Genomic DNA, 26,339 nt, shown 5'->3' on the forward strand with positions numbered 1-26,339 from the left:
TTTACAGTGAATACTTCCATCTCATCATTTGCATGACTCAAATGTTTACATGCTCTTTTACAACAACACTGAGCAACATTTAACAACAAATTATAATGTCAGACTCTTCAAATAATGTTACGTCAAAACAGAGTTTGCAATTGGTTTTGAGCGATACAATGGTACGTTATGACAAAAACTTGGCATTGTGAATTTTATCAGAACTTATTTGTAGGGTGGTTATGATGATGGTCTCCATGATATTTGTATTTCTGTTCATCTTCAGATTCTTCTTCCGCATCAGCAATTTCTTCTTCATATTGAGAATCTAAACCTTCTAAATAATCAAACGGGTCCCGATCCTCATCTGCATCATCCCTAGATGACTCCTTGTCAGGATAATCATTCCTTGGATGATCTTCCGTTGCAGGCCAAACAGGAAATTTATTATGCAACTCTAGTGCCATTCACAGAGAGATCAAGGAATAATAGACATACCAATGCCACAAAAGCTTTTCTACATGCGGAAAAGGAACAAGTATTCCCCATTGAAGAAGACAAGCCCCATCCCTCTGATCACTCTGTCCATTCATACTCTCCAATGTCAATTCTTTGACTACCTGTCGGCCAATGCATTATACCACATCCATGGTACATTATACCACATCCATGGTACCGGTGCATTTGTGTCGATGGCCATCTAATATACTAGGTCTTCATTAGTCTGATGCCTGGAAAACAGCATGCATAGTCTGGTGCTTGGAAACAACATGCATCGACCCTCTATGGTTAATGGATATGCTTGCAGCTGCGGAGAAGGTAGGGAATAATGTCTTGAAGGAGTGGTTGAGATTGGAGAGGTTAAAAAAATTGCAAAAAAGGGCACTTCTTAAGTCATCTACAGATGTTTACAAGTGTCGCAAGCAAGATGACGCTCAGATGGATGCTATGGTAAACATGAAAGAAGCATCAGCAATGCAAGCATAGAGAAGGTTGGGCTCCAATGGGAGAGTGTGCTGATGAAATATGCTGTGTTGAAGAGGGCAAGGGGGGGCTTGGTCATGTTTAGCTTCCATTCTACCGATCCTGTGGCTTATTGATATTTCTGGAAATACTGGTGGTCATGGTGGTCTATTATTATATTTCTAGAAAATACTGTGTCTGTAATGTGTTTCAAGCAAGGGATCCCTCTACATTTAGTAGATAAAAATTTGAAGGTGATAATAGAATCATTTTCTTCAGATTTTTTTTTCCTCAATTTTGTATGAGATGTTCTTCGCATCTTCGAAAGATAGTTGCTACTGTGTATAAGTATACTGCTTTAACTACAGCCATGGAAGAGTACATACAAGAAAATGTGAATTGGGAACCTAAGCTACAACTGAGGACTGCATCATGTATAAACTCTACACTTCCCATTCAACTTTCCTTTTCACCGTATAGAGTGCCTGCAAATGAAGCAGATCAGGTTTAGAATTAATTAAGATTAGGAACAGAATTTAACAAAATATTTATTTTTTCTAATACACAGCGTATTATAATAAGGGTGCTACTAAGCATTTCTTTGATCACAAAAAATAATATGAACATAATTGTAAAATTGGATTCTGAATCAAATACACCAAAGACACTTCAGAATTTTTACAAATTGGTTGATAATTCTATATCTAAATAACTGTTTATTCTTATTGTTTTGTACATAAGCTTTGCCCACGAATTTCAAGTGGAGTTCTACATTTATTTTTATTATATTCATAAACAATTTATTAACAACAGCCAACAGATGGACACCAGGTATGCAACCAATATAAGCAAGTCTGCATGGCCAAAGAATTCTACACCCTATTTACTAAATGTATAAGGCATGGCGCATGACATATAATTTTGTCCCTCTTGTTCGGTCATAGTTTTTTTCCTATTTTTTCATAGAAATTGCACGAGAAGGCTGCTGCCCGGATTTGTACCCAGGAACTGTCCCAAGTGGAGAGGCAAAGATGGTTTCCGACCAAGCAAAGTCCAGTTTGCTTTGATCGCTAAATTTTCAGACCCAACTTGTGTGCCTCCCGTATAATTATTTAAAGGTGCAAGGTGTCACCTAACATGAACATCTTAAGCGCTATCCTTTGCACTATAAAGCCTTACCACTAAGCCTCAAGATGCTTCTGGTGAGACTCATTTGACTCTTAGATAAGCCTTTTTAAATATGCAATTATTCTGACTTCTACTTTTCATATTTTCAGACAAAATGTCTTCAGAAAAATTCATACTTTTAAAATGCTCATGCATCTTATTCATTGAAGTGATGCAAAGAGAACATCTGCTTATCAACATGACTGCATGGCCATAAAGCGAACATAAGCGAACATGAAATCTTAGGGTGACGGGTGACCTAACACTAAAACTGTTAAAACAAAGATTGAAACTGATTGTGACAGCCTGACAGGTTTGACGTAATGGGTTAAGGTCAATGGGAAACCATTATTCCCACTTTGACAAACCTAAATGGAACTGAATTTGGCTGTATATTCATTTTCGTTGCACATCTTCAAATACTCAATAATGGTATTCCTCAACAGATTCACAACATACACAACCAGCTCTTCAATGACTCTCTTAATACAACTGGCCAAGCCAATATCAACACAATAAATTAGAAATATCTGCCTAAACAACAAAGCAAGCTGCAAATAAAATGAGATGTTTATAAGATGGACTATGGTAAAATGTGAAATACTAGCACATCAAGATTGAAGATTAAATCCAAGATTTAGTGTATTTGTTTTTTAAAATGGAAAAAATTCAATAGCCAGGCCATCATATCAAATAGCACACAAGTTCAACATGTACCATGCAGATCTGGAGAAAAGGCAGGTAAAGATACAACTAAAGTTTAGGGGCATGGAAAAAGGATAGAAAAGTAAGAGGTTTTGTATATTGCACATTAAAAATTTCTTTTAATTGGTCTTTGGATATTGAAGTGGAAGGATATGAGTTGACAAGAGAAGATCGTTCATAATCTATGATATTTATGTACAATCAGATCAAAATCGGCAGGCTTCTACATCATTTGAAATTTGGGTTGTATGTAAATATCATAATATATTCTAAAATGGCAGGGTTTTTTTGATAAGGAAGTTATATATATAGACACACACGCACATATATACACATATACACATGTATATGCATGCATACCTATATGTACATATATATACACAAGGTTTTAAATTCCGTAGGATAGGGGTGCCCCTGTTTCTCTATGAAACATGACAGCCCGCTGTCCATTCCATCCAGACAGCAGTCCCTTTCTTTCTTTTTTTCTTTTTTCTTCTTTCTTTTCTTCCTTTCTTTTATTCCCTTTTCTTTCCTTTTCTTATCCCTTCCTTTATTTCTTTTTTCCTTTTTCTTCTTCTTTCTCCTTCCTGTCTTCCTTCTTTCCTTCCTTTCTTTTTCTTCTCCCTTCCTTTCTTTCCTTTTTCTTCTTCTTCTTTCATTTCACTTTTTCCTCCTGTTTTCTCATAGGAATAGGATGGGACGGCTGGGATGTCCTCCGTCCATACATATGTATACACATGCATATATACACACATGTATATACATATCATATGTATGTCTACATATATATATTGATGCACATGTCATGGACTTGGTTGGCATGTATTTGAACCAATGCATGTCAAAGGCTGACCAAAGGAGCAAAAGTGTTCAACATTTGGTCTAGCCTAAATCAGTTATGTAAGCCTACTACATATCTAATTAAATAAGACCCGTACCAATAAAATCCAGGTAGATTTGGAAGGACCCAATATCAAGATCACTCAAAAATATTATCCAATTAAAAAAACTTATTATACGGTTATTCCTACAACCACTTTCCACATTGCACCAAATAAAATCCTAGCCTATTATGGAGAATATTATTTTTTTCTCTTATTTGTAGAACCCTTTTACCCTGCCAGTAAGAAACGAATGTGGATATATTTGTGGATAGGTTTAAGGGATCCTACAACTATAACTAGGGATGCCTAGCTATTGTAACAGACATCTTCAATTGAATGAAATTTCTAGCTCCCTTCTCTATTATTTTCGGAGAGCTCTTTATTGTTGCTTCTTCCTACTATTTTATTACTTCATTGTTGGGTAGATCTTCTTCCTCAAGGAGAAAGATCAATATGTGCACTATATATAAATACTTACATATGTATATACACACACATATACATACACATCTATATATGTACATGCCTACCTTAATATATGACTTGCCTGCATGCAATTACCATATATAGTCAGTCCACTTAGCACTGCGCAACAACGTATATGACATGCCTAGTATTGTGCAGCTAATATGTGAACCTACTTACCTTTGGAGTCACATATGCAGCCCACTCTTTTGTGGGCTCAAGCAGGGGAAGTGGATTTTGGCTGATGGTTAGGTTTGATGTGAGTTTCAAGTAAGCCTAATTATCGCTGCTAGACATTAAGTGCTAACCAATAAACGAAATTGCTAGTTATTGTTATTTATATTGGTGTTATCCATCCAAAAAATATTATTATACTAATATACCATGGTTACCTTAATAACAACCGCACATGAACTTGCATATGCGGGTCACATACCATATGTGCACTATGACGTCCCTTGACCACCTGCATACAGCAGCCACCTTTTAAAACATTAGATATGCTATTAGGATTATTGTACAAAGTCAAATTTAAAAAAGGAAACGCCATTGGTAGTTTTGCAGATGTTCCCAATTCACAGATCATTTTCAGAATTAACAATATCAGCACAAACACTGTATGCCTAACAGAGCTGTTCCCTCAATCCTATTTATGGATTGTATAGCAAAGTATGAAATTTTTTTTCACTCATTGGAACTAAAAAGAAGCAAATTTATGTAACTTTGTAAGAATTAATTAAAATTCTGGCTGATATAATTTGATGCCACATAGTTCTCTTTTTTTCTTAGGAAACTTCTGATGACTTACTTTTGATGTAGACATGGCTTATGATAGATCAAGATGGGAACCACCATGTGTTTCATGAAATAATAGTTAAATGTCATTATCACCATTAGCTCTCCTCTCCGTAGAACTAACAGCTACATGTTCAAAATAATCCTTCCTGGCATCTGCCATTGAAATAGCATAATATAAGGAATCAAAGCTAATAAGAGCACAACATTAGGATCTGCAACTACAATAGCTAACGAAAACTTCTCTCGAAAACAACTTACCATGCTTCATTGTTAGAGATGGATCTTCATGTTCTAAATAACCAGCTATTCTTGCTGGATTTCCTACTGCCATGCTTTAAATCAAAAATTAAAAGCACATCAAAAATTTCAGTAACAACAGATATCTCATGCTGCTATTTAAGAGGGTTAAAGAAAAAAGACAATATAATATTTTCTCATCACAAGAAAAGATAAGATATAATAGCAACTATGTAAGCAATGCATGTTCCCAATTCACAGCCATGTCAGTATACAACTGAAATTTTATCCAAACTGACAAGAAAGCAGCAAGCATATCTACCTAACAATAACATTTCTGAAAGTTTCTTCTTTTGAATTTTCCAAGGTGCACATGCTTAAATGTTGCCAAAGAAGTGCATTCATGCACATAAACATAAATAACTCCATAACAAGAAAACAATACACTAATAGTTTAAATTTTACATGAGCTGTAGATTGAGAAGCTGTTTTTGATAAATGCCATCTTTTAAATTCTTAACAAATTGGAAGAAGAATCGTCATGAAAGGAGGGAAGGATCATGCAAACAATCAACAAGATTGCCATATATCTGAGAACTGCTTACCACTTAGATCAAGATCCACCATATCATTAACCAGATCATTCAATCAATAAAATGGTTTATTAAGGTTACGATGTTGAAATAGTAAATGATAACTAAATGGCCACAATGAGTATCTTATCTTCTTATAATAGATGAATATATAGGGGAAGGTGTGAGAGGGGTAGTCAAATCAGGGTGCCTGAAAATAAGCCTTCCATTGTCCATGGCCCAACTGGATAATTCAGGTATATAACTGTATATTGATAAATCCTAACTGATGCAGATGATGTCTACGACAATATAATAGGGAGACAATGTTGTCTTCTAATCTAATAACTTAGAAATTCAAACTAACATGCTGAGAAAAAGAAGAAATTATTAAAATTTTCGTGAAGTTTAAAGTCACTAAGAGAAAGCGAACCAAGATACAAGATGAAGAATTCCAAGAACTTTTGACCGAAGTTTCAAGGTGACAAGGTCCCAAGAGAGCAATGATTGATTTCAGATGATGCTTGGCCTCATATTGACTTCAAATTTGTTTCAATAAAAGCCACATATGGCAAGGAATGAAGGCTGGCTAGACCACTGTCAGCATGTTTGATAAGCTTTGCAACTTTACAAGAGTAGACATTTATTTGTTTCAAGTGAGTGTCCAACTTTACAAGAATTTGTCCCATCCCTTTTATCAACAGGAGTATATCTCACTTCTATCTCTTATTGCTCTACTTTCTTTGTCTCAATATAAATAGTAACCAGTCAGGGCTTTACAACCGCATCTTCATTCAAGCTATAGGGCACATTCACATGAACATATATTCCACAATTATCTAGTTTAGTTTCTGATGAAGCAACAGGTGAAGAAACTGATTCTAAGCCAAATTGTGGATACAAATAAGAAGTCTCATTCAAGTACTATTGGTTTTATTGTATTGAACTTGTGCTGAAACATTGTATTATTTACGAAGCAATGATTATGGACATCTCCTTGCACAGATATCCTTGATGCAATCAAGTTTCTTCCAGATCAAGTGACACCTAAAAGTATAATCAGTCAAATAATTCTTCACTATATATTATTTTCTTTCCAGCAAAAGGGGAAATGATAGTGCTTAGAAATTGATGAGTACAAGTTGATGGACATGATGATTATGACAATATTATGGCATTCCAATTCAATTAGTAGTTAGAACATGAATAAATTCTTGCTAAAAGAAGCTAGAATTATGATTTCATTAGCTTCAATGCCATTAAGGAGGGAACTAGAATAGAAGTTGGTGGAGTTTTAGAAATTTCTCAAGTTTCAAGGCAGTTAATTAGGATAAGAGAATTTATTAATTTCAGACACTGTCCTTTCATTTTAAATTTGTATTATATATATATATACACACACACACACATGTATGTGCGTATGTACGTACGTACGTATGTATGTATGTATGTATGTATGTATATTCAGTATGGCTGGGGATAAGATTAAGGTTTACAATCTCGAACCTTACCACCTGACATAGGGCTACCATACTAGTAGGTAGGGTATCAAGACTTGGTATGCGCCCCATATCATATGACGGCACCAAGGTATGCACTGTACCAACACAGAGTATAGAGCGCACGAATTGGATATTGGTACGTGGTCCAATAACGAGATTGCAGACCTTGATAAGGACTTTAAATTCTCACCAGAATATGAGAGCACAGTGACTCTACCCTCTCAAATGAGTAAATTCCAAATATAGGTTGGTGATCCCTTGACCTGGGGTGAGTCCCAACCTTTTGATCCCATAATGATGTCTATCAACATAATTATATATACAAGAACGAAGGCATAATCATCGTTACCAAGTTTTGAGTAGCATAGAGTAATTTTCCTCTTGAACAAGACCAACTTTCCATTTTCTGTTTCATCCCATCCTCTTAGCAAGAGAAGATTTCCCCTTTTCTTCTTTCTATTTTCTCTACTGCATTTTCCACTTTTCTGCATCAGCCTAGCGAATGAGTCCACTAGCTAATTACTAATATAGAAGAGCATTAAAAAACAATCTGAGGTTAGACATCCTTAATTTTATAAGTTCAAAATAGTATTCTCAGGAAGTTAATTTCTTCAGTAGCTTCCACAATCAACTCATCTTCTCTAAGGTTTTAGCTTCTGTTTCATTTGAGCTTTTTTTCCTTCCAACTGATGGATGATGCAGGTGAAACCATACCATTAACAACAAATACCCTGATCTAATATGCAAAACTTCTAGCACCCAGATTAATTTTGAAAAGTATCAAACTAGGGATAGGTGAGCTGGAACTCTCCCAGTGCAAATTCATTATCACAAAACCTATCTAATTACAAAGAACCAGTTGTTCCTCATACCTGCATACAAACCAAAATAGGGATACCTTTTGTATGATCTACTAACTCATCCAAATTCCACCCACATCAACATAAAATCAATCAAGAACTGGTCCAGGAACCACTTATAAACCCCATTGCATAACTTCAGAATATCCACAACATGCACTAAATAAGATTGCACATGTCTCCCACCTTACACAAGCCAAAAGATCATTTTCATATCCCAATCATGCATGAGCTGTCATAATGATTTCACTGAAGAGACTTCCATCTTACTCATGTTAGCAAACCCTATTTTTGGGGAACTTTTGCATTTATAAAAACTTGCACAATGCCCATTCGAGTCTTATAGCTATCCATTTGCCAACTAAAATCCTCATGTTGGTTCATCCACCTGGTTTCAAATTACCTTGGTCAATCCTTCATCCTACTTATGGCACACACTCACCACCATATTGCTTCTCTCTAGATGTTACTGTTACCAGCCTATCATCAATTTTTTCTGCTTCTTGAAGGTTATCCTTCAATAATGCCATTATCAAATATGTAACAACATGGTCATTATCAACATCTTCCAACATGCATATCCTTACTCCATTTAAAATGGATTGAAAGTTTCCTATAAAAGCTTGAGAAAGCTATACTTTTCACTTCTGCTACATCTATATGGCCTCAATTGCATCAATAAATTAGGGTCCATAGAAGCCCCAAAAGTCTGTACACGTGTTCTTGTCTGAGTCATTTCTCTCCTCTATATGGAGTAACAAGAAAATTAGCATTGATTTATACCTCCAATTAGTTAGGGAACTCAAAGAAAAAGTGCATGATCAGCCTAGGTGCTTACTAAAGATTAGGCAGTCCACTAGCAACCCCACTTAGTAAGGCCCAATCGCTCAAGCAACTTCCAGCAAGGTTTAAAGTGGTTATCCATATTGTAACATATCTATGACAAGTGACATGATACATAATCAACATATTATGAGGCATCGAATTCTAATAATCAATGTGCATTATTTTGATACATGTCTAGCAGTATTGCAATGTGAGCTCATGTCAAGAGTGTAATTCTCGGTATCAAGCCCCATTCTAGTTTGCTTCTAGGGTATCAAGAAAAAATAAAAGATAAAAAATTGTGTCTCAAGCCATGGCAGTCCATCTCGACACTTCGAATGCACTAGGATGGACCAAGAAGTCCTAGTTCAAGAGAACCAGTGCCCCAAGTCTTGGTCTCCTATCAGTGGTACGACACCAGTGATATCTTTCTGTTGCAGTGGGAGTTGAACCATTGGCTTGTATCTTGCTCTTTATGTTCCCAACTTATTCCACCCATCCCGAATAGTCTTTCTTCCTAGTCTAGATGGTCTAAAACCTTCCCTAGTTGGACTTTTATTAGAATTTTCAGAGTTGATAATGATCTTTATTGATTTTTCATGATTATGTAAGATGTCAGTATTTTGTGTTTGTCCATGTGCTGGTCCTTGAAGCTATGGCAAGTTTCTTTTTATCTTCACTCCTTTGGTCCCATACTAGTGAGGAAAAGAGAGCGGGACCGTCATTTATTAATTACATCCTCTTGATTGAAGCTTTAGATTCTCTTATGATCCAGATTATGGTATACCATACCGGCTCAAACTAGATGGTACGGAATATACCGTACTGTACCGGTTTTGTACCAGTATCCGGTATGGGTGGCGTACCAACTCTCAGTACGCCAAAAAAAATTTGTACTATATCGTACCAACACTGTGCTAGTGCAGCATCGGTATGAGCTCCGGTACCGAGATGGCGAGCCTTGATCCAGATATTTTGTACTTCTACAGAAGGCCCTAGTCTATCATTCTATGTCCATTCATTTCTTGGGAATAGGTCCAATTAGCTATTGGATAGTAGGCATCTTATCTCCAGGCTAACCATTTTATTGCCATTGAAAGATGAGAGGATAGAACTATCCATTAAGGCTAGCTGTGTTAAATTTTTTTGGCTAAGAAATACATTTTAGGAAATCCCAAAATGTGGTTTTGAAGAGAGAGAAGCAGTTATAGGGAAAGGACGACAAGGGGTCCGCCGCCAGCTTTGTACCTTCTGTTCCCTTGCCTATTTGCCATTTGTTGCACCAAGAGGAAAAGCAGGAGATAGATGGTGAGGGAGAGAGAGAAAGAGAGAGAGAGAGAGAGAAAAAGAAGAGGGGGAAGGAGGCATTTATTTGGGTGGGGTGCTAGGGATGGGAAGAGCATGTGGAAAAGAGAAATAAGAGGCAGTGACGGGGGATGGGGAAGAGAGAGATCGAAGGAGCAAACCAGATGGTCATGGAGGACAGAGAAACATGTAGTGACGGGGGGATAGAGGTTTTCCTTTCAAGTTTTTGTTAATAGGTACTTCTTTTATGATAGTTTAGTCGCCTTAGCTATTTATTGCTAAAGTTGATGGTTTGTTCATGTGATGAAAGGGAAGACTTAAGATCGGCTCTATATAAGTGCACACGAGTTCAAATTCCATAGCTAGAATTAATTTTTCCCTCAAAAAATAATATTATATATACATTATATATTTTATATTATATATTTATATTTTATTTTTATATGGATGCTTCCTAGGCACTTCCACATCTTAACTTTTTTAACCTATCTGCATCCTCGAACTCGCACCCACTTTAGGCTACTAAAATTTAGGCCATTGGGAATCTTAAGCCAAACAACGGTCAGTTGGCCTAATAAGATGGGGCCAACATGTACCTAGTTGTTGTCTATGATAAGATGGTCTAAGGGCTTGGGCCTCGTCAAGAGAAAGTAGAAATCTCTAGCATAACAAGGCTAACCAATCAACAACCATTTATTTCTCGCAAATATTTTTCATCTCGATTTGTGCAGAATGTTTTGCTCTCTAGGGCTAAAAATGGATCGGATACAAATCAAATACCAAGATATCCATATCCATACACATTTTTTAAGCGGATGCTAATATTAAATGGATTCCAAAATTAGTATCTACATTTAGTCTAACTGAATATGGATATGAATCGAATATCAAGCATATTCATATTTATTCTAAATGGATACAAGTATAAATCGGATATTAGTTATATGCATATTTTTTCACCCAATATGGATATAAGTCAAAAAATTATTCGGATATAAATAATATTTAGAGAAGAATTCAATAATGAAAACTAATATAAATGATAACCATAGAGCATAAAAAGAAAATCCAATATCTAGATTGCATGCAATGCATGGGTAACTGGGTAAGTGCCTAGGGCATAGATATTATACCCCCACCGGGACTAACCTGGTCAAGGATCAAGCAGGGTACGCTAAACCAGTACCGGAAGCCATACTGGTCGGCGACCGGACCGTTTCAACTCGTTCGGCACCGTCTCAGTATCAGGCCCGTACTGGGAGAGCCCAGCTGGAGCTAGAGCCGGAGCCGAAGAAGGAGAAGAAAAACAGCGAGCAAGCGAGGGAGGGAGGGAAAAGGAGAGGTTGGGGGGGCAGGGGGCGAAGGCCGAGGCCGCGGCCGCGACCTCCGCTGCCTTCCGCAGGCGTCCGCGACGGCTGCTTCTCCCTTCCGCCCCCGCTCGCTATTTCTTCCTTTCTTCTCCGGCTCTGGCGCATACCGGTTTTCACGGTAGAACTGTACCGGTAGGCCACCGAACCGGTCCGGTACGGTACGAACTGGTTCAGCATACCATGGAATCAAGATCATTAGTCCTTTTAGATTTATTTAAAAAGATATATCAAAACTAAAATTATTCAAAAATAAAATATATAATATAAAATATTTATTAATTTTCTACATTAAATACCACCATTACCCTTTAATTGCAACATAAATAAAAAATAATCATGAATTATCCTTTTTTTAGATATTTTGCAAGCAAACTACATAAAATAGAAATATGCAGAAGTTATTGATATTTTTATATATTCTAAATAACAAAATTTTGAAAATATCATAAATAATAAAATGAAGTACATTCATTTTTTTTGTTTTTATCAAAGGATTGTTTTTTATGTAAGAAGTAATTATTATATATGAAATATTACAACAAACTTCACTTGACTCTATTAAATGACATGAATAAGTTATAAATAAGTATAAACCATCATTACAGAACAACAATAAATGTTGTCCTAGTGGTTGAGTAACTGTTATCTAAGTAAAAGGTCACGGGTTTGATTTCGAATTTAGTTATATTTAGATATAAGTTTTTATGGATATCTAGACAAAAAAATCATTAAAATCTGGATCTAGATAACTGGCAAAATTTATAAGGATGAATCCAGATCCAAATCCAAATCTGATTAAATACAAGAATTTCTATCTGAATACGATCCAAACCAAACGACATAGATATAATCGGATAATATTTGACATATTTTTGACCATATTGCTCTCATTTATACTTTCATTTTCCACTCAAATTTTGTTTATTAGGCAAAGGAGTGCTTGGGTTATCATATGCTTCATTGTGATCATGCTCATCGTGTCGTCAATGACCCTACGTGTGGTTTTACCTTGGGAGTCTCATCAATTGTGCCACTTGAATAAGAGGAGGCAATAGAGCTCAAAAGGTAGCAAGTTACAACCCTTTATTGAGGCCAGGCTTTTGCAACTTTATTTTCTAGTATTCCATTCTCTTCTTGATTTGCATACCTTAGTCTCAAACAAGGTTTGCAAAACTAATAAAGAGAAGCATATCGATATATGTAACTGGTTCAATATCGTTCAATCGGGTAAAGTATAATACATATCCCGTACCACGACAAGCTTCTAACCATGGTACGCTATACTAAGATATATCATCTCGGTACCGTGCCCCGTACTGGTGCTACACTGTCACTATGTCGGTATGGCACAGTACGGAACTTGTTCAACATACAGAGTGTTGGTATGCCCCCCATACTATGTACCAAGATCCGCCGTACCGGTACCGGTACCGGTCGGCGTACCGGTGGCGGCCCGGACCGGTACGAAACCGGTCCCGTACCGGTGGCGTACCGGTCCCGAACCGGTTCTTCAACAATAAACTACCGGTACCGGATTCCACGTTGATCCGGTACCGGTCCCAGGCCGGACTGGTACGGCAGACCATGCTATGTACTAGTACCTAACAATATGGTACGATACAGAGGGTGTGCCAAGTATCAATACGCTAAACCGGCCTCCATACTGGGCATATGGACACAGTGATGGGGTGGCACTGAGTATGGGACCCACTATCGAGATGGCGTACCTTGCTTTTAACACTTTTTCTTACTCCCTGCTATGGTATTGCTTGGAACCGAAATGGTATGGGTTAGTACCGAATGGTACGAGATGGTTCCGCTCAATCCAGACTGGTACGGACCAATTCGGCTCATATACTGAACTAAACCTCATTATCATACAGCTTACCTTACTAGAATGGTATTGTTGGTATGAGGTGGATGGGTTGGTATGGCAAACCTTGATCTTAAACCTTAGGCTTTGTCAATTGTGTTTATTCAACTTTAAAATCCCTTTTTAATGCCAATTATAAACCATTATTCCCAACATTTTTTTCTTTTCTTTAAACAAGGATGTAAAAGCTTGTTTTGCAATTTGAAAATGATAATTGTATGTAATAGTTATTGTGTTTTTTCACATGGGTTTCCAACAAAGATCCAAATATTATAAGTGGTCTTCACTTCTGTGTTAGAGAGTGGAGGAAATGGCTGATTAGCAATTCTTTTGAGTTATAGTAGGATTCCCTTTTGCCTCTTAGTATAGGGGGTTCTTTTTACATTCTAAACTTCTAAAACTACAAGAATTTGTGAATACCTCCAAAAGGATAGTCCTCTGTTCTCAGTTATATTACAAATGCTGAGTAATAAAGCAATAATTTTATCTTCTCCTATACAGGAAAACTATATGATACAATCATTCTTATCTCTCTCCCTCTCCCTCTGCTTTCAGCTTACTCCAAATCCTACTTTAGGTTTCCAAACCGCCAACCCTATTGATTAATCACCAAAATGTTCCCTACCTTTTATCCTTGTCATTCCATAAGATAATAATGTGAATTTATGTTTGATTGACACTTCGACCTTCATATGTAGTTGGAAACAACAACAAAGTTGGAAAGGACGATATTTTTCCAATTTACTGGCATGTTTATACTTCTAAATATACCAGGATTTACAATCTCTGGCTTGTTACATACAGAAAATAACAGTCATGCAAACTTTAGTTGTTATCTTCAATATCTAAGTTAACAAAATCAAACAGAATGCTTCAAAAGTAAATGAATAAATAAATAAATAAGTAAATAAATATATAGGTAGGTAAAAGGTTGCACTTTGTGCAGAAGGGTTTGACATAACTATCCCTGAGTAGACAGATTATAACACTAGTCACTGAAGCCTAAGCTTAAACAGAACCAACACTCCATATCCCCATAGTTCCTTGCCTCTTTTATTTACCCCAACACGTAAGAATACTAAATTGCTATAAAAGAATGACAACAAGTACACACATAGAACTATAACATCTTCCGTATTTCCCACCAACAAAAGTTAATTAAAAGCAAATAAAATTAACTAAAAAGAAAAAAAGCGGAAATCTACATCCTAATATAGAAAATCAAAATATTGAAAATAAGACAAACATTTTGAGCATGTTCCTTCATCAAGCAAAGAAGGATAAATTATTTCCAACCTGTGGGGAGGCACATCCTTTAATACAAGGGAACCAGCTGCAATCATAGCACCAACACCTACTACAATATTACCAAGGATTGTCGCACCAGCTCCAATTAGAGCACCTTGACCTATTTTAGGGTGTCGATCTCCAGTTTGCTTACCAGTCCCTCCTAAGGTAACACCCTGTGACCAAATTTTCACATGTAAGGAAATGAACCTTCTCTAAATTACCAAAGTAGATGCATTCCATGAATTTTAGAAGTCCCCTAAATGAATGAAAAGTTTAACATATTGCTAAAGGTAAAATATATCTAAAATGTAAATACCAAAAGATAGTTAACAATCTAGATATTCACATTAATTACACTAATTCGAACAAGCATGAATACATGGATATATGGTAGCAATTCATTAACTCCTCATAAAAAGGGAAATACAGAAGAAGACCAGAACTACAATGGCTATCAGAATAAATGCAGGCAGAACCTGTACTCTATGGACTCTTCTTTACTTTGAGATTCTGTTTCCTTTATTCATTAAATAGAACACAAAGGGATACACCTGGTCTTTCCCAAAAGATGGTAAAACGATATTATCATATTCATTGTACTTTCCTGCAATCTTTTTATTGCATTGTTGTCACTGATAGATTCTTACTTCACATTTAAAATAAGACGCTTGCCCACAGCAATGGATTGTCTTTCCCACAAAAAAGGTAAAAAGATATATCAAACTCATTGTACTTTCCTGAAATATTTGTATTGCATTATTGTTACTTATAGGTTCTTGCTTCAATTTAAAATAAGAACTTGCCCACAGCGATGGCTTGCATATCCAATTTTAGCAATCCAACCAGACAAAGTAAAGCCAAATCCTGTCTCCAGGATTTCATGCTGCTTCATGTGAAAGTATTACTTTTTTGCATAATATTGTACATGGTACACCTTATATTCAATCAACATTGACCCTTCCAAAAGGAAAGCATTAAATATATGAAGAGAAAGCTAGTAGTTTAACAAGTAGATTCAATTGATTTATAGGAGTTCTATATCTGTATCACTGTGCTCACCAACCTGCATAAATATACTGCCACTTATTCCGATAAAAAGGAAAAGAGATGAATGATGTCGTAGCATAAAGAAAAAGGAAGGCATGCTAAATTTTTTTATTTCTGTAAGAAGAATGCTTGAATTGTTCTTGTAAAGAATATTTACCCCTTCCAAAGGTTCATCATCATTTGCCTATAATAGGATAACAGGCCACAAACAGCTGGCCTCAAGTTTCCTCACTAGCAGTCAGGTACTTATTCCAATTAGGACTTCATGCAGTCACACTAGCAAATCAAGTGTAGCTATTACCATAAATATCTGGGTCATCTGTTAACCCGTTAACCCAGATTAGAGCCATGCGAATAGTGCATGGCGAAGTCTTGAGTTACTCCAGGATTCGTCATTAAACTAGAACCAAGAACATTTTTAAGAGAGAATAACAAACAGAAGTACTGATTACAAATTATTAGACTTGACCAAAACTGAACTTGAATATGTCACTCCTAGCTGGATACACGTCCAATACATACAAGTTAACAGTTGAGACACTTCAGATAGACTTTCAGTTCTGACTCTGCATTACTACAAAATGATGTTTGTTTTTTACTTATACCAAACAAACACCTAGGTGCAGCTATAAACCGTATTGTCAACATTGGGTAGATACGAGTAGTTGGGCTTGGTTAGGTCAAGTTAATAACATATGCAACCATGATTCAGAGTACTAGTTTCAGTACCCATACTAGTGCTATGCTTGTACACTACCGGTATGGATCGGTTCATGGTATTGATACTTGGTATGCCCTCTCGTATTGAGAATTGGTTCACTATCAGTATGGTAATGATAACTGACACAAGGCAGCATGGTCCAATATGGTGAACCATGTATGCAACCTTACCTAACTCAACTAGATATCTAGTAAGGACTATTTGACCCATACCTGCCCATAGGACAATATTTATGACCTGACCTAACCCAATTATCCCATTACCCACTCTACTACACATGACTAGGCTAGAAACAAATCTGACCCAAGCTACCTACATACCCATACGTCTACGGATTCAAAGCAACTAGAACAAGATGGTATGATCAGTACTGCACCATTCCAACATGAAAATGGTACTGATATGTGTATCGGGACATTGAAACCTTGTGTATTATGTACCAACCATACCAATGTAACCAGTGTATTGATGGTACCATACCAACCATATTGGCACATATCAATAATTTTTCATTTTTTGATGCTGTCAGTTAGTGTACACACTGCCGGTACCATAACATTCGATGGAAAAATAGTATGGGCTTACTACCAGTATTAAAACCTTGCATCTATTGCTGATTTAGTTCCAAGGTGAATTAAGCAGCTAAAATTAAAAGATACCAGCCATTCTCAAAATCTTACCCTACGATCATAACCCACCCAATCCAACCCAACCCCGCCCAACCCAAATAAAACAATGATCTCATGACTCAATCATGGCGAAACGCCGAAATCTATTTCTATATTCAACTTATCAAAATCCAGGTCAAGAAACTTGACTTAAACCTGATCCAAAATAAATCATATCTAGCACAAATAGGGCAGTGTCTTGTTAAGCTTTTGGATCATGCAATTTCTGCCACCCCTCGCCAACAGAGCCCTATAAAGAGCCAAATATTTTTCAGAATCCTACTGAAAGATGGTAGGGCCATATGTCTAGGTTCCCTACAGAAAAATTATGCTTGCCAGAGTTTAGCATTTTCATCATCAAGAAATTTCTACCTTATTCAGTCTAAAATGCTGATTCTTGATACCACAAAATTTAGTGAAGTCCTCCTGGAATTGTAGCCCACATGATACGATGACAAGCACATAAATCACTGTAGGGGCATTACCAGCAAACACAGCAAAATGATTACTGTCAGTACATCCATCGATATGTAAGATGCACAAACAGGAAGATATACTTGCCTGCATTAGAGAAACCCAATTTCCTACAACAGCGGTCTCACCAATAACCAAACCCGTTCCATGATCCAATAATATTCCCTCTCCAATTCTTGCAGCTGAATAATATTGTATCAAGGAATCAGACATGAGTTTGAATAAGAGAAATAACAATGGAAATGACAATTTTTTTCCACAGAGGAAATGACAAAAGTTGATAAGAATCATAAGATAAGGCGGCCTGTGCAAATCAAGAGTGCAATGCTGAAAATACTATGAAAATACACATGTTTGTTGATTTAAGTGATATAATTGTGATGTAAAAAGGAATCATTCACTACACTTGGTGCTTAGCAACCTAATTTCAGTTCACTGGAACAGTTTACAATTTATTTAACTCAGCCATTGTAACATATGCATGAGGGGCAAAAGTCTGTGACTGCTGCATTTTTGTTTTTATTTTTAAACTAAAGTAGTGGAAGATATAGAAACAATATCTAGAGTTATGAAAAGTGGATAAAACTTCTTCTGTAGGCTCTCACACTCTGGGATACTACTGAGACTTAAACATGCTGTAAGACTATAAACATCATATGAATCAGTGAAAAGGCGCACAGGAGTTAGTGAGCTTCACAGACATAAAAATCTAAAATATTTTGAGTTACACAGGTGACACGTACAGATAGGAAGGAAATTAGCATATCAATTAGACAGTGTGAGTAGCATTAATTAAGATTAGAATGGAGCATAATCCATTTGAGGTGGTTCCTGATCCTTGTGTTAATATGTTGTGGATTCAAGCTAGTCAAACAGAGTCAGCAAGCACAAATTAAGTAAACGATAGCGACAACCAAGGTCCGCCGTACCGGTACCGGTCGGCGTACCGGTGGCAGGCCTGGACCGGTACGTACCGGTCCCGTACCGGTTCTTCAACAATAAACTATCGGTACCGAATTCCACGCTGATCCGGTACCGGTCTCAGGCCGGACCGGTACGTACCGGCCTGTACCGGACGATACAGACCGGTATGGCAGACCATGACGACAACCATATATAAGGGGCACAAAATTTTAATAAATTAGCTTGGGGAAAATCTTTAAAGTAAAGATAAATTTTTGAAGAAGTTACACTTCCGATATCTTTAACGATGTGAAGTAATATAGGTCAGATGGGTTTCGTTTGGGTATACTTGATGCCCAACTATATATGGTTCCCAAAAAAGGGTTGTATGAAATTGAAGTATATATGGGTGAAGCAAAAGGCAAAGTCTCGGGAAAGGTGCTTGGAAGCTTGTGGTTGGGTAACCAACAGGAAAATACTCTGGGTTGACCCCGAAGGCCGAATTCTATGGTAGAGAAAGTTTTAATAAGAATTTGGCCATGAGAGACCTTATTAAGTATTGCAAAAGAAGGGGCCTGCTGATAGAGCTGGGCGGGGAGGCAATACTAGTTATCATATATGTTTCAAGTCTGACCGCACAGCATGATAAACACCACGCATATGTAGATTAATAACCAATACCATACTGATATATTTTATGGTACATAACAAAAGGCAGTTTATATATAAATATAGGTAACACATAAGACTCAGATTTTTCTGAGTGTAGCATTTGACTGAGTTTAGCTTTCCTTCAGTATTTTGCTAATATGACATTATAATGCCATACTCCAAATGTATCGAAAGGGATGTAAAACTGCCAGGAGAAAATAGGCATTTCTCCTCAAAAAGCACATCACCTCCTGTGAATCTCATGAATATGTATGATGAAGTTCGTAACAGTCCATGGATTCAAAAAATTGAGGTACAAGACCTATCAGTTACTGGCCAATACAGTACATACTGCAGTACCCTATACCTACAGGGTTCTTGAATCCATGCAACAAGCCAAATGTATTTAAACAGCCATGTCTTTGTTTCCTCATATGGGTTTGTCCAACTTAGTCTAGAGCAAGGTATGCTGAACCAGCCCATACCGGCAGGTTCAGCCCGTACCGGACCGGTCCGATGGCTTAGCAGTACGGTTCCATCGTAGTCGTTTCACGCCGGAGTCGGAGAAGAAAAAGAGAAACAGCAAGCAAGCGGGAGACAAAGGGAGCAGCAGCCGCCGCGGACGCCTACGGAGGGCCGGCGGAGGCCGCGGCCGAATCCCCAATTTCGAAAGAAACAGGGGATGCGGCCGCGGTAAAGAATTTGGAGATTTTTAAGTAAAGTCGACAAATTATTTGCCGATTTCACTTAAAAATTTTCAAATTTTTTAATTTCAAAATTTTTAAGTGAAGTTGGCAAATGTTCTGCCAACTTTAATTAAAAATTTTCAATTTTTTTCCGCAGCTGCATCACCTCCATTGGGCCTCCACGGCCGCCATCAGGCCCCCGCGGCCTCCGCCGCGCCCTAGCGGCCCTCCGCGGGAGTCCGCGGCCTCTCCTTCTCCGTCCTTTCCCCGCTCGCTCATTGTTTCTCTTTCTTTCTCCGGCTCCAACTGGGCTATCCTGGTACGGGCCCCGTACCAAGACGGTACCGAACACGTTGAACCGGTCCGGTCGCCAACCAGTACGGCTTCTCTTGGTCTAGAGTACCCCAAAAAAAGTCTTTGACGGGCCACACACTCGCCATCACACGTAAATCATCAGAAGTTTGACACAATAGACATATGTGGCCAAGTGTTGAACAATACAACCATCATATGATAGTAAAACCATGTAATTTCTCAATTGTTCGTTAATAAATTTCTAGATTCTTGCCACAAAGCAAACTAGGGTGTTTTTTTACAGAACTGCAACTAGCTGCTATGGGATGCCAAAAATGTCATCTGTGCTTTCTTCAAAGAAATGGGCCCACAAAACTAAAAGAAAGATCTAGTATTAGCTGCTACAGCAGAAAGCATATCCTAGCATGACAACATCTTATTGGAATCTTACATAATACCTTAGAGGAAAATTGTTACACACCTACTTTTTTCTGATTTCTTTCCTTATGTAAGTCCATGAAGGGAAAACTTGCTTGTAAAACATGTGACCTGACACTCTAGAGAGAAGGGGAGGCTCTGTTGAACATCGCAGACTGTTGGCTGAAAAATACCCTCAGTTCAACAGTTCTCCTTCCCCATTTTATTCTCTTTTTCCTTCTCTATTCATCGTTAATTCTCCATTTTTTTCTTCATTCCAGGTTCTTGTTTTTCTATTTACTGAGCCACTCATCGATCTATCACAGATCTAATCATGAGATCGAAACTTTCAAACCCCTCATCCTCAAAATTGACACTAAATCTACTCAAGATTTGACTCCCTGCAGACCAGTCCATGGAGAGAGTAAACTAGAACCCACTGAACCTTCTTTCTGTCAGTTTATATCAATTAGCGATCTGGGATTGAAACCTTGTGATGCATACTAGCCCATTCCTAATCCTTCAGCTGCATGACTGCATCTGTTGGTACATTCTGCATATGACTACTACACCACCCTCTTAAACCAGTCATACACCCATAAAAAAGTCCACTATCATCCTAGCTTAAAACTAATCTATGTATCCAATAAACTCGTCTGACCATTTTTCCTGCAATCGCTCTTTTCTATCAGTTAGTCCTGCTACAGATTACAAAACAAGAGAACCTTTCTTCTAAACAAAATATCCTAGCTTCTCGGCTTCCCTAATTGCTTATTGATGAAACACTAAACTAGCACATAGGCATGTAATCAAGACGAGTGGGGTCTGATTATGCTTGATTTGCTTATTACTTGATTCAGCTCAATTTGAGCTTAATTCCAAATCGAGCCAAATACAAGCTTGATAACCTCAGATCAAGGTGAAATAAATTCGAGCTTGAATTTAGCTATATCAAACATGACTCAAAGTTTCAAACTTGGTTCAAGCTTGAATTGAATCTTGGTTCTGGCTTTCGGTTGAGATTTAACTAAGTCAAATAATTAAATGTAAAAGACAATTAACATTTAATCATAAAACATAAATATAAAATAAATTAATAAATATGAAAATATATATTCACTCCATAAACATAAATAATTTGTCATCAGGCAAAGCTTTTACATGGTAGTATAGAACTAATGTCAAGTACCATGTATAACATGTATTATATTGCATTACTTTTTTAGCCTTATCAAGCCATGTTGATCTAGCTGGATCAATTGCCAGCTCAGCTTGAAATTAATTTCAGGCCTATGAACAAAGTTCAAGCTTGGTTCAATAAATTCAAATGAGCCTTCTTTGAGATATGACACGGCCATGCTACCATGGGGTATCGCCCACAATAACATGAAGCCAATAATAGTAATCTTGTATATAAATTCATCTCAAATAAAAGGGTCCAAATTTATCATCCATTAAATAAATACATAAGTACCGGTACAAAAGCATCTAAATCCAAAATTCTCAAATATTCAAAAACCCATATTTCAAAAATCCATGAAAAATTTTAACTACATGTCCATAATCAACTAATAAACCAAAATTTTGCTACAAAATCTTTTTAAGCTCTTCCTTTATTTATTTATTTGTTTGATTGCTTGTTTGTTTGTTTATATTTATTTATTTAGTCATTTCTTTATTTTTTCAGGTGGAAACAAGTCCAGAAAGTCAAAAAGAAAATGCTAACTTTCATATCAACCAACCTAAACTGAATTACAAGACTGTGACAGCTACATAACATATCTGCCAGTCATTACGTGCCACAGGTGGTCTTTTGTACCAACCATGCAACTATCAATATGAAATAATAGCAACTTCTCAATGTAAAAAGAACTTTTTAAGTTTGACATTTTCTACAAAAGCATAACATTATGTCAAAAGAAGTCAAATTACCTGGATGTATATCTACAGCAAAGACCTACAATGAACCAAAACAAAGGAAACCACATAAGAAAGGATAAACAATCATATACTGTCTGCCACTTAAGAAAGTAAACATTGTGCAGAAATCACCTCACTAATTCGACTTTGCAATGCTAAGGCTAAGACTGTACGTCCTTGGTTCCACAATGCATGTGCTATACGATATGACTGAAGAGAATGGTAACCCTGAAAGAAAATAAACAAGTACTTAACAGTAATAAATACAAAATACTTTATGAAACAATGGAAATGTAAGAAAAAATACAAATGCCAAAATCAATGTATAAATTTCCATAAGCCTATTAATGAGAAATTCTGTATTGCTGTTGTACCCAGACTTGGGGAAAAGCAAGCACTCAAGGCATTTAACTATATTCCAATGGGACTTGGGTCCATTGGATGCACAGGGCCGGCCCGAGCCCTAGGCGACTGAGGCGGTCGCCTAAGGCCCCGGGCCAATGGAAGGCCCCCGGGAGGCTGACCAAAAGGAAGCAAAGGCCCCGATCTGGGGCTGGCTACGAGTCTTCTCCCTTGATGGAAAGGAGGTGGAGAGTTTCCTAGCCTGCAGAGGGGCAATTTGGGATGTTGGGGACAGTAGTTTTGTTTTGGGTGGGGAGAGCGAGAGAGAGAGAGGAGGGTTTTGGTTGGCTTGATAGACGCCTGAAGCCACTCTTATCTTTCATCCCTTCTCTTTTTTGGTTTTGGTCTTGGTTTTCCTTCCCTCACATTACTCCTGATCCAGCTGGGCCATCCGGAAGAAAGATAGGGGGATTGGAGATGGACTTCTTCGAGGGTGGAGATTCTTTTAGTTTTCTCCTCTCGGTTTCTTCTCCCCTCTTGGGTGGTAGAGAGAGAAAAGGAGGGAGGGGGTTTAATGGCTGTTGCCGCTTGGGTACTTACTTGAAGGGGAGATGGTGGGATGGGGTGAATTTCCCATAATGACCCTACTTTCTCTTATAGAGAGGTTCCTTTATGGAAAAATTCTTTTCTTTACCTTGACCATGAAGTGCCATGGGATGACCTTTTTCTATTTGGCTCTTGCTTGACATGGTAAACAGTATTGCCAAGCATTATCTCAGTTATTTAATCAGTTTCATGGCCCTTCATTTAGTATAATTACTTTTATGTGCTTCCATTCAAGAATTATATTAAATTAAAAAGGCTTCTTGTCTATCTTTGTTAGATTCATGTATTTTTGTTAAAATAGTGTACTTGATAGCTATCTATTTTTATATATTTTTTTAAGTATTTTATATTTATTAAAAAAATATTAAAAAAAAAGGCCTCGTTCATTGGATTCGCCTTAGGCCCCAGAATGTATTGAGCCGCCCCTGTGGATGCAACCCCTCTCCTCAGTTCATGTTCTAGGATGAGGTTCTTGGTATGAACTTAAAAAGTAGCATTCCCGCTATATTTATCAAAAAAAGGAAGAGAAAAAGAGGAAAAAAATCAATTCTATAATACACCATGCCATTGTACCATTTCAAAGAAAGGTAACCCCCAAAGAAAGTCAAAAAGTCTTCCATAATAACAAATGTGAAGTACCTCATATGACATAAAATAATAAAGCAAATAGTGCTTAAGCCAGAAATCAACATTTAAAATACATAAGACCAATGGTGAGTAGTACTGTTTGGCTGTATCCTCTCCACCCCTAGGGAAAAAACATTCATAGCATTTGTCTCTACAAATCCATGTGCTTTATTATATGATTGCAAAGAACGATAACCCTGAGAGTAAATAAACAAGCATGAAGTTTTAATTAAAGGAAAATATATGGTACAATATAAACTAATTCTAAAACAAGATAGCAGCAGTACGAATGTCTTCCCTGCACAAAGCTCCCCATCCACCTGCAAGCATGCAACACATGCACAAAACAAATATTGTAAAGAATAATATACCTTATAATATAATAGTGCCCAGCTATGTGACGCACATGCAGGATCCCTATCTTTGAATGCCTGTATAGAAAAAGTATTTCTACTTATGGTCAATGATCTTCTCTTAACATCAAATACCTTCAACTACTGAAGATATAGATAAAGGTGAAATTCAGATGCCTCCATTAAAAGGCAAAGGAATCACCTGAGCATCTAGGCGAATGGCACGTTGAATACCTCTATCCTTCATCATAACATCATCAAAAATGTCTATTAGTTGAGTATCCAGTAGTGTCGGGTTCTGGAGCCTGTTGGCAAGTACAAACCCCAATGCCCGCTCCAAACAATCATGAGATAAAACACTGGCATACAAAAAACTACTTAAAATTGGCTCCCTCTCAGCCTGAAAATATGCATATACACTGATTAGGAACTTCGAGCATGAAAAAAAAGACACTTTAACCACATCAGCAGGACATATCCCAGCTACATAGGTCAAATAACTCAAACATATATATTGGATAAATTCATTACAACAATATGTAATTGTTGTAAGCATGAAAATAACTTGATAGGCAATATGATTAACGTATGATGACCAGAACAAGGAAGCTGTAATATTGCCTCACTTATCATAATCAGGTCATGAAATTCTCGTAATCTTTCACTTGTTCACATTTTACAAGGAGCTTACCACCTCCATTTAGAAGGAAAACAGAAAGGTAGCAGCTTTATGATATCTCTTTAACCAAATAAAAGGTGTTAACGATATATGTTCCAAAATCACGAGACTCTAACAATTTTGGTGAAGTGGACTTCAGATGGAATAGGGTCCCGGTTTCCATTTATACTTCATAATTTTACCCATCGATGGATAAATTAACCTCTATGACCATGTCAAATCAAAAACCTTTAAGCTACTATAAATCCAAACACTATTAAAAATCGATAATTCCATTTTAATCTGGACCCTCGGCTTTGTTTGACTGACCATATCATCTCCTAGCTATACATACACAAAAATTGGAAGTTTTTCCACTGCCGCGACTCAATTAACCAAAAGAAAAGCAAGAGAGGAGGAAAAACTACAACCTCGGACTTCGATTCCGCTCTCACGGAATCCCAAATGGAATCGCCGGCAGAATCGAGGATCGTCCGGGATATCGCATTGGGCCTCCAATTCCCCATGGCGTACATGGGGAACATGCTCTCCGACCGGCATCTCCGAGGGCCCAAGGAAGAAGAAGAAGAAGAAGAAGAAACCCTGGTCTTGGACTTGGCCTCCTCGCCGTCTTCCACTTCTTGGAGAACAACGCATCCGCACGACATCGAAAACGACGAGAGCGAGAAAGAGATGTCCGTCTCCCCCGACGATCGAGGGCCTAGGGTTTCTTCTCCCGAATCTAGCTTCTATGTTTTCGAACAAGAGAAGATAGAGTTCCACGGCAGGGCTTCTTTCCTCCCGAGCAACCGACGGGGGAAAGAAAAACCCTGAGGAGGAGAAGTTTTCACAAAAGCCCGTGGATTTCCGCAGATTCACGATTCTGCCCCTCTCCCTGGCGCCTCCGCCGCCTGCGACGTGGACCACCCGATGATGATAAGTGATATTGATCAATTAGCGGTACAGCATAAACGGGTACGTTATAATTATAACGGCTATGATAGCGGTCTTTTGTCATGCAACTGTCACTATTGTTATAACGGCCATCATTTGACATCTATCTCCAAGTAAAAACAAAGTATCTATTTATGATTAATAATGTAATTAAATTTTTGTTATTTGTTGTTGTTTTCTTTTGAAGTATTGCCGCTAATAAGCGTGATTAGAGATTGCTGCG

At 37.4% G+C, this 26,339-nt stretch overlaps 1 protein-coding gene across 8 annotated transcripts; it reads right to left on the minus strand.

Moving 5' to 3' along the window:
- Positions 1 to 25,975, minus strand: LOC103706877 (putative serine acetyltransferase 2). Of its 8 annotated transcripts, none has more exons than XM_008791139.5 (11): positions 25,594 to 25,975; positions 24,707 to 24,904; positions 24,523 to 24,582; positions 22,709 to 22,804; positions 22,589 to 22,613; positions 17,793 to 17,887; positions 14,802 to 14,968; positions 5,220 to 5,293; positions 4,972 to 5,114; positions 4,556 to 4,629; positions 1,198 to 1,427 (listed from the first exon to the last, which is right to left on the minus strand). In XM_008791139.5, exons 1-9 carry the CDS (start codon positions 25,828 to 25,830, stop codon positions 5,038 to 5,040), a joined length of 1,029 nt encoding a protein of 342 aa, XP_008789361.2. In that variant the 5' UTR covers positions 25,831 to 25,975; the 3' UTR covers positions 1,198 to 1,427; positions 4,556 to 4,629; positions 4,972 to 5,037. The 8 variants fall into 8 exon arrangements, with proteins under 8 accessions (XP_008789360.2, XP_008789361.2, XP_089785530.1 ...); XM_089929404.1 differs by having other exon boundaries at positions 4,556 to 4,646; XM_089929406.1 differs by having other exon boundaries at positions 24,707 to 24,863; positions 25,594 to 25,730.
- Positions 25,976 to 26,339: the final 364 nt, after the last annotated feature.

The sequence above is a fragment of the Phoenix dactylifera genome, chromosome 3 (assembly GCF_051530095.1).
Source record: "Phoenix dactylifera cultivar Ajwa chromosome 3, Ajwa_hap1_PhDact_Kaust_v1.1, whole genome shotgun sequence".
NCBI classification, from domain to species: domain Eukaryota; kingdom Viridiplantae; phylum Streptophyta; class Magnoliopsida; order Arecales; family Arecaceae; genus Phoenix; species Phoenix dactylifera.